At 39.0% G+C, this 9,297-nt stretch overlaps 2 protein-coding genes across 2 annotated transcripts; both read right to left on the bottom strand.

Annotated features, from left to right (window-relative positions):
* Window positions 1-282: 282 nt before the first annotated feature.
* On the bottom strand, window positions 283-5,039 carry traf3ip2a (TRAF3 interacting protein 2a). Its single transcript, XM_062436976.1, has 9 exons — window positions 5,024-5,039; window positions 4,426-4,908; window positions 2,061-2,193; window positions 1,780-1,946; window positions 1,603-1,691; window positions 1,454-1,522; window positions 1,271-1,375; window positions 775-849; window positions 283-429 (listed from the first exon to the last, which is right to left on the bottom strand). Exons 1-9 carry the CDS (start codon window positions 5,037-5,039, stop codon window positions 283-285), a joined length of 1,284 nt encoding a protein of 427 aa, XP_062292960.1.
* A 1,352-nt stretch (window positions 5,040-6,391) lies between these two features.
* On the bottom strand, window positions 6,392-8,530 carry LOC133997121 (probable G-protein coupled receptor 139). The gene is made up of 2 exons (XM_062436652.1): window positions 8,452-8,530; window positions 6,392-7,401 (listed from the first exon to the last, which is right to left on the bottom strand). Exons 1-2 carry the CDS (start codon window positions 8,528-8,530, stop codon window positions 6,392-6,394), a joined length of 1,089 nt encoding a protein of 362 aa, XP_062292636.1.
* Between the last annotated feature and the right edge of the window lie 767 nt (window positions 8,531-9,297).

Below are 9,297 nucleotides of genomic sequence, written 5' to 3'. Positions count from 1 at the left end.
CAATTTTAGTCATACATTTTAGTCTTAAATCTTCTTAAAAAAAAAAAAAAAATTAAGTTATGATCTGATTGTAATAAAACATGTTGAAAATGAATCATGAATGAGCAGAGCAAATGGAAGCAACAATAGGAAAATCCTTATCTGCTGTAGTAACAGTCCTCATCGACGTATTTGAAACGAAGAGATGCCCACATGTTTGGGTTCTGACAAAATTCATTATGACAAAAAGTCTTTTTCTTCATGTCACATTTCCCCTCACATGTTATGACTTTATGTTTTGTTTCAGACTGGACGAACAGTGAGGGTGAGGTCAGCGGCCCTCTCTGGAATGATGTAGCGCTCCTCCCTGAGCAGGCGCAGCAGCAGGTCCTGTGTGTCCTGGGGCCAACGGAAGACCCTGGTGCTCTGGAGCCAGTTTGGGACATGTCTCTGTGACAAAGACACAAAACAATATGAAATGGGCTATTATGCATGAGAGGTATTATTTTAGTCCTTAAAGAATGTTAGGATAACTAGTTTTGCAAATTTTGAATGCAGGGTTACAGTAATTGTTATTCTATGGTATAACTACCTTTAGTACTAATGGGGTGTGAAGTGCACTCTACAAGCCCCCATTGATTGATTGATTGATTTTATTTTTTAAATGTCATGTTTAAATGACAAATGAAATGTCAAAGATGGATATCTCAAAAAATAAATACACATTTTTGTGATTTGGTTGAACCAAGCATTTAATTTAATATCTGTTAATTGGTATTTATCTCTTGTACTCACCTTGGTTGCATTGGGAAACAACACAGGTACGAGTCTGAAGTTCAGGCAGCCTTGTTGGATGAACTCATTTTGGATCTGTGCCGACAGGAGTCGAGAGTTATCAGTTTTTTGTAGTAGTACACAGTCGTTTCACATGGCATGTACTGCATATGCGGAAAATCAACACACTACGTTTTGGTCTTTGTGTGGTTAAAATCCGGAACATTTGTCTATGTGTCAAGGAGTAAAAACTAGTTAATTGTCTCACTGAACAACAAATGATCCATTTTCATGTATTCTTTTACATTAATCTACAGCCCTTACCCACTATTGTAAGGGCTGTAGACCCACTAACTGTTTTTAAGTTGTGATGGGCATTTCCTCATTCTTCTGTCCCAATGTGGTAGAAGGAATGACATAAGCTTGCCACAGGAGGGCGATATTGCAAGCAGAGAATTCTGCTTGCAGAGATTTCTGCCTGAGCTGTTAGCTTGTCTTGATAGTTGTGTGAGTTCACCTGGTTGTGAATGTACTTGGTGTGCAGTCCATGGTCATCATCACCATGTCCCTCCACATCCTCCTTGTACTGGGGGCTGATGACCACAATGATGAGGACTGATTTCTGTAAAATGTTATCCTGCTGTCAGCTTTGGCAGAAGACTACATTTGGAGTAACTCTCTGCTCAGTAGTTAAACTTACATCGTTCAAATATCTGTCCATCCATCTGGTGATCCCCATTGCTCGGACTGTGCTTTGAAACATGTCAATCTGTCAAAAAACAGGCAAAGTGTGAGTGTTTGTATTGAGTCACTGAGAAGTAAAGACTATAAAGGAACAGCAAGACTTACAACTGGTTTGAATCCCTGATCACTCAGAAATTTGGTGAAAGGAATCATTTCTCTGGCTGTGTCCACTGAATATGTGATGAAAACATTCCCTGTCATGAAACAGACACATTTCTTACAGCCAGGAATAACCTTTACATGCTTACAGTATATTTATGCAGGGACACTGATGAGACTTACTACACTCCTCAGGGAGACTGATAGTCTTCCTGATCTCCCTTGTGTCTGGTCCTGGACCTGGCTGGAAGGGGCAGTTCACGCTGACCTCATGCATCGTGTCCCTAGCAGGCGCCACAGGCTGAGGCACAGGGGCATCATTGGGTCGCTGCCAATTTTGGGGGGCATTCCTGTGGAGGCAAATAACCTCTAAATGATGCATTACATCTGTGGAAAGTATTATATGAATCAGTGCTGAAAATATTAGATCATAATGACAAACCAAACAGGAGTCATTCTCATACCAGGACTGATGGTGATGCTGAGGCTCCTCTCGTGGATTGTGATGATGGCAATTATTATAATTGTGACGGGGCGGATTTGCTGGAGGGTGACGTGGATATTGTCTGAGACAACTCCACTTCACTGGATCTCGGTCTGCACAGAGACATGAAGGAGCAGACATAAAATCACAGTTTGGATGTTTTCCAGTTCAGCAGTAATGAGGTCAGACTCAACAGAAACACAATGAGCAGCAGCCAAATGATACCTAACAGGGTTGGGGAAGCAACTTTCATAACATAATCTATCACAGATGTCGTGATTATTGGATCTGTGAAGAACCAAATAAAAAAATCCAATTATGATGTAATTGTATTGTTTGTCTTACTTTTAGAATTTAAAAAGCAAATGTAGGTTTCTGAGTCAATACTGATAATAATAATAATAATAATAATAATAATAATAATAATAATAATAATAATAATAATAATGATAATAATAATGATAATAATAATAATAATGATAATAATAATATTAATAATGATAATAATAATAATAATAATAATAATAATGATAATAATAATAATAATGATAATAATAGTAATGATAATAATAATAATAATAATAATAATAATGATAAAAAAAATAAAAATAATAATAATAATAATGATAATAATAATGATAGCAGACTAATGTTGCCTCCAGCAAATATTATTCAATAATAATCATCAATCATCTTTTAAACATAACATTTTAACACAGCCAAATACTATTAATATACTAATTCTATTACTTATATTAATGTAAAACTATTACATAAGTGTCGAGACACAGTAGTATTGCGTACTATAGTGTGAGTGTCTCATAAAGTTAGTGTGACCCACCAGTTCAACAGTATGGAACTTGTAGCAACAATGTACTAAGAGTGACCCCTTTCACATTCATAGTCATTTGATTCACTGTTAATAAAACTAGGTTACGTGTCTACTACAGCCATGCTAGCTGCTCTGTAACACATCAGCATCCTAACATGCTCACAATGGCAATGTTGACACAGTTACCATATTAACTTGTTGCAGTGGTTCTAAACCTTTTCATATCAAGGACCCCTAAACTGACACAATTACACCATGGACCCCATTTGATAAGATATTGTCCCAAGAACCCCATCTGATAATATATTTGCTTTTAGATGTTTTATTACAGAAAGTGTATGAAACCCATGTCCAAAATAGCCATGGATGGAATTATAGTGAAAACACATGGCCACAGACCTGGCCACCTGAGCCAGCAATATCCATCTAAAAGTTAATATTAGCTTACATTAGCCACAATCAGCTAATTCTCTTAACAGAGCAACTTAAGGTGTATCAGCAAAACCTGACCGTACTGAACTGAGCAAAGGTGAGTTAATTGATATGAATTCAATCTTTTATTTTCAAGATGAAAATAGTGATGTTCTTTCAAATATTACAAAGGATTTAAGGATCAGTCCATCCCATTGACACTGTGTGTCGTAGATCATTTAGGTTTTATTTGTCAAGTTTTTGAGATATTCGTCTCTAAGATCTCTGCTTCTATTCCAAAACAATGGAGGTGATTTAAATTTCATTTGTGTCGCTAAAAGCATTGAATGTTAATTTAAAAAAAAAAAAACTGCAACAGTTTGCCTTTCTAAAATCCATTCCCTGGTTATTTTGGACAATCCCGGGCTCCCTTTGAACAGCTGTATTTGAAACTACTTCCAGAGTAACACCAACATTGTATTTCTGGAGAGAGATGTTGCATTTTAAAAACATTTAAATATAATTTCTAACGTTGTGAACACCACAAACAAAAATCAATTAATCTCTGTTGTATTGTATGGAGGCAGAAATCTCATAAACAGACATTTCAAAACCTAGACCAACTATGTGAATGGCTAGATACCATTTTAGGTATAAAATTAGTTCAGCTAATGTTCAGCCTTTTATTTCATATGAAATATTGCTGCACACCACCAATACATTTCTTTTTTACAGACTTAACAAAACAGTAAAACTATGTGTTTTGTGCCCATTTAATAACTAATTCCTAATGCTTATCAGCTTTTTTCTTTCTGTTTAATAGGTAGGTCACCTCGCATAAATGAGGTCCTTACCCTAAAATAAATTCATCTGTCTTGGTCCCAATTGAGAGATCTAGTGTCCCATGACACTTCAGTAATAATTAGTGTCAGTATACAGGTCAAATATATGTTAAAAATGATTATTTATCCTGCAATGTGTTTTAAAATAACATAAAACCAAAAGATGTGTAATCTGTATTTGTTCAGTGCCAGATTGAGAAATGTTAGACACCACCCTGACAGTAAAACCAGGTATCTGTAATGTGTCATGTTTTACTTACACTGAGCTGGCACACGTGCTGCTGGGTGTAGTTGAGGGATATAGTGGGGGCAGTTAATGTCAGACATGAGTGGGAGAGGGGGCTCCAAGCTTTCTGCCTCCTCCACAGAGTGGCCCTGGTGCCAGTTTGAAGAGCCTGCAAAGCCTCTCCTTTGCTCAACAAGGGGGGCCCGCACGTATCTGTAAGCATGAGGCCCAACATCTGCAGGGTTAGGGGGTGTCATCTGTCCTGAGTGTATTTGGGAGACGAAGTGAGATTCAGGGGCAGTGTGAATGGAAGTTCTTGGGTCAGGCCGGTGATGGTCCTGAGGGAGTCTCCACTGGTCTACTCCCCCAGTTCGCTCACACCCCTGGTTCGGCTGCCTTTTGCTCGACTCTGTATCTCCACTACACTGCTGGCAAGGGTGAGGCCAGGCCAAGTCCAGACTGGAGGATGTCATGCTCTCGTCCATCTCAACAGGAACACTCTGATGAGGGCAAGGTCCTGACAACGACAACCAAGAGCAAAAAGGGGTTATGACTTCATCGGGGAAGACATTTTTGATAGATTAGACAGATTCATGAGTGCTGTGAGTCTGAAAAAAGGTTTTGTTTCCTACCTTTGAACGAATCCATTTTGTTACTGGAAACTAATGTCGGCTGTCTCGGTTGCCTCTGGCGAAGCGAAAAAGAAAACAGGAATTTAATCAGGCGTGATTTAAAGAGATACTTACAGATACTGTGTCTTGTTAAAGCACAAATGGTATAAAAACAACCGTAGTCTCAAGACATGACGTATTCAAAATGGACTTTGCTAAACAAACTGCCTGTACAGCTGAAAATGTACATCTCAAAGCAAATGGTAGATTTGTAGAAGAGAAGTATTAGAATGTTCTCAAAAATCATTTTTACATGGCTCATTCTCGCTAAACAGGTGAAACAGAGTATACCTTTACAGCTGGGCTGAAGTGGAATGTACCAACACGCTCTCTATAAACTAGTACAAAGGTCACTGATCTAAGGGAATGTCAGGTATGTCTTCCTTACCAACAAATAAAACTACCTAAAAAGTTTCCAGTATTTTTTCCCTTTTACATTCACATACAGAGGATAAAGCAGAACTTCTCTGTACTTGCACACCTACCTTTTCTTACAACTGCTGATCCTTCCACCACAGCACAAACCTGTTCTGAGGCAAACAGGAAGTATTCCGACTGCTTGTCCCTCTCTTTTTGCATGCAAAGTAAGGAAGTCTCGTGACCTATTTAAGCAAATAATATGTCACTAAGTCTTCAACAGGCCAATCAGGTTGTTCCTTCAGCAAGGTAAGTATTCTGTAGCCTGTCAGGTTTAACTGCTTCTTTGAAAGGTGGCATGTCCCATTTTCATCCAACACTTGGAAAAGACAACATTGTGAAACTCTAAGCAATACATTGAAAACAATCAGGAACGACACACTTGACTTGACATACATCACATTAATATAATTTGCAGCTTGGCTCACATGTATTCCAATTTTTATGATCAACATGTATATCAATTAATGTCATTTATCAGTTTTGGATGAGTAGTGAAATCCACTGGTGGCACTACAGGAAAAGTCAGGGGATTATCAAAATCATTAGGATCCATCCTCTGCAGACCATGCATGCCTGTAAAAAGTTAATGGCAATTCTTTTGATTGTTGAACCTTTATTTAGTCTGGGAAGTTTCACTGAGAGGAAGCACGAACAACCTGATCCCATTTTTTAGTTGAGATATTGCAGTCCAAAGTGGTGGACCAACCAACAGACAGGCTCACAGAATTTCTTGACATCCTGTTAGGCTAATAAGGATTGGATAGGATAGTAGGATAATTTTACAAAATAATCTCAATTCATTGCAAGTGGACCTTGAGTTAAACAAAACTACTATTTCCAAGGCCATTATGACCTTTCATCTTTACAGGATATTAGAGTCTGATATATGTCCACTCTTGTAGTTCCTCTCTACTCAGTTTGTTTGAGATTTGTTAGCACCACAGTCACCGGCTTGCTGGATAGTAAGACCTTATGATCTGCAACTGTGAAGACTTTCATGGTGGTGTGGGTCAGGATGGAGCCCAGCTCTCGTGCCTTCATCTTACAAGTCACCATCTGTACTAGCTCCTGCCGGAAGCGCCGGCTGACCATGCAGTATAGCAGGAAGTTAGTAGTGGAGTTAAGGTTCTGCAGCATGTTGGCCACATCGCCAGCTACATTGATGGGTATGTTGTAGTCATTTCTGTTGAACTTCTCGTTGTTGTACTCGGTCCTCAGGATGCAATATGTGACAAAGCGGGGGAGGCTGAGCACGACAAAAGCCACAGAAACGGTGCCCAGCAGCAGGATGGTCCTCCTCAACATGCCTCTGGTGCTCCTTCCATGCATGACGCGACGTTCCTCCTTGGTGAAGAGGTTGCTGGCGCGGCAAAGATGATACCCAATGAGGTAGTTAAAGATAATAACAAGCACAATGGGTATTCCCCCTGAGAGGAATGTGGTTATCCACACTATAACAGTGGAGTAGATCTCGTTACGATAACGACACCTGGGCATTGTTATATTCTCCCCGTCTATCGTAAAGTTGACAGTTGTAACAACATTGATCCAGCCCATTGGCACAGATACCAGGTGAGACACCAGGACGATGGCCACACAGGTCAGTTTGGTGACGTGAGCCTGGGAGAAGTGCTGCTTGGCAGCCGTGATGCGAAGGACAAGGTAGCGCTCGATGGTGAACACCACCACGATCCAGGAAGAGCTGTAGAGAGATCCATACTGAAGGAACCCCAGGATTCCACACCAGGGGTGGGAGTGCCAGAAGGGCTGCAGCAACCAGAAGGTGAGAGTCAGGTCAATAAGGATCACCCACACCAGGTAGAAGGTGTCCACAATAGCAAGACAGCTCAGGTAAATGATGGCTGTGTCAGACATCCCACATTTACGGAAGCAGATCATGTAGAATGTGAAGAGGTTGGCTAAAAGGGAAGAGAAACAAGAGTACAGCTCAGATTAGTACATGATATTTACATGTCTGTTCATAATTTAAATTGTTATTATTTGCTCAATTTAAGCTGCATTAAATATTGTTCTATGACAACTTAGCAGAATACACATCTGATATAGTGGCACGTGTTAGCAGTCACATTCAGCTGACATAGAGCAGCATGAGCAGTCATTTTGGGTTTTTGCCCCCCCTGACAATGTTAGTCTAGTATTTACTCTCCTTTTAGCTCTGTTGTAGTTTTATTTTAGCTAGCTAGTACAACTCGAATAGACGTGAGAGAAACTTTCATACACTGTCTCACTTACTGCTACCATCATTAGGTATATGGTACGTAATAGCAGTAAGCAGGGTGCAAGATTTCCCCCCCCGTTTTTATTCAAGTTATGCTTTGTTCCTGTCACATATTCAGGTGTGCAGAGACTATTTTGAGAGCTAAGTAGATACAGATATAAAGATATATATATCAGGACAATCTGCAAACCTGTAGCTATGAGGACAGGATTAGCTCTAAAGCTAACTAGCTCCTAAAACCACAGTGTCTCATTTTTACAGTACATTTCTATTTCTACATACAAAACATAAAACGTGTAACTAATATAATATTGGAATTTTATACAAGTGTAAACTGGCCTAAAAGTTTCCTCTGCCTCCTGTCTTGTGGTTGCAAAGCTGAAGCAGATATCAATCTTCTTTTCTCAACGTGGATTAGATTCATTGTAGGACCATAATGACTATAATGACAATGACTTTCTTGTATGAAGAAAGTCAAAGTTCCAGAAATGTGTTGGTCTGTGAATGAAGTTCTCCTATGCTACAAGTGTTGCTGGAGCTTTGACGTTCTTCAGACTTCTTTTCCTTCTCCATGCACCTTGGAAGTATGTGAAGTTGTGCCATAAACCTCCACCCTGTTTTCTAATCATTGTTCTAGTATGAAATAAAATAATAATATATAATAATAACTACTAACTGTCCTGTTAAAACCCATTCAAGCATGGACAGCCAAAGACCAAACAAAACAAACCTGGAATACCCATGATACAAAGGAATGGGTAGTAGATCTTCTGAACCGTGACGAAGATGGTGACACCAGTTTCCTCCATGGTTCCTTCACCTTCAGGCAATAGTTCACATGCTAATACCTGCAATAAAGCCATTAGAGAGCTAAATGCTGTCACTGATACAGAGAGAGTACAGTAGACAAATACTGACGAGAGGCTTTGTACACATCGACTTGAGAAACCACTTGGACATATTTAGGTGAAAATGACATGATTTGAAATGTTAAATACTAAAACTAAATATTGTTCTGCTGCTGCACTTAATGTAAGTTACAGTGAATAAATAACCACTAAATGACTAAAAATGTGAAATGTGGCATCAGAGAGAAAAACAAGAATTATGCAAAATGACTACACATTAGAAAGACTAAATAATTAAGCTTTGAATATGTATCTACAAACCTTTTTTGTGTGGTCTCTAACCATTAGAAGGTAATTTCACTGCTTTCTCTCTATTTTACAGGACTTCAAAACTAAGGATTTGACAGCTTCTTATTTGTTGCTTGATTCAGCTCCAAAATTGTACTGATAGTGACCCACAATAAACCATGGTTGAAGGCTGATCTGTCGATGTCGCATCTCATCTGAGAGTCACTAAAGAGAAGGAAGTAGATTGTTTCTGTACAAAGTTGTGATCTCTAACTGCTATCTTGACCTTTGAAACTGCAATTGGTAGAGATCAATTATCTTTATCTGTGTGATATATGCGTTGTGACTACAAAAGATGATAAAATCAGACTTACCTGGAATCGATTAGATCTCTGTGGCTGTGTTCCTTAGAATGATAAAGGTGTCATACAGGAGTGACT

This window comes from Scomber scombrus, chromosome 17, assembly GCF_963691925.1.
Source record: "Scomber scombrus chromosome 17, fScoSco1.1, whole genome shotgun sequence".
In the NCBI taxonomy this organism is placed as follows: Eukaryota; Metazoa; Chordata; class Actinopteri; order Scombriformes; family Scombridae; genus Scomber; species Scomber scombrus.
Note: the sequence above shows the minus strand (reverse complement) of the source record. Positions and strands in the feature narration are given on the sequence as shown.

What these genes read in the sequence shown, in the direction of transcription:
- traf3ip2a (XM_062436976.1), bottom strand. An exon ending in TGGACAGATATTTGAACGAT is followed by an intron (nt 1,376 to 1,453) that starts GTAAGTTTAACT and finishes AACATTTTACAG; the next exon opens with AAATCAGTCCTCATCATTGT. An exon ending in CCAAGTACATTCACAACCAG is followed by an intron (nt 850 to 1,270) that starts GTGAACTCACAC and finishes CTGTCGGCACAG; the next exon opens with ATCCAAAATGAGTTCATCCA.
- LOC133997121 (XM_062436652.1), bottom strand. Translation starts at nt 8,530, where the DNA reads ATGGAGGAAACTGGTGTCACCATCTTCGTCACGGTTCAGAAGATCTAC. An exon ending in TTGTATCATGGGTATTCCAG is followed by an intron (nt 7,402 to 8,451) that starts GTTTGTTTTGTT and finishes CTTCCCTTTTAG; the next exon opens with CCAACCTCTTCACATTCTAC.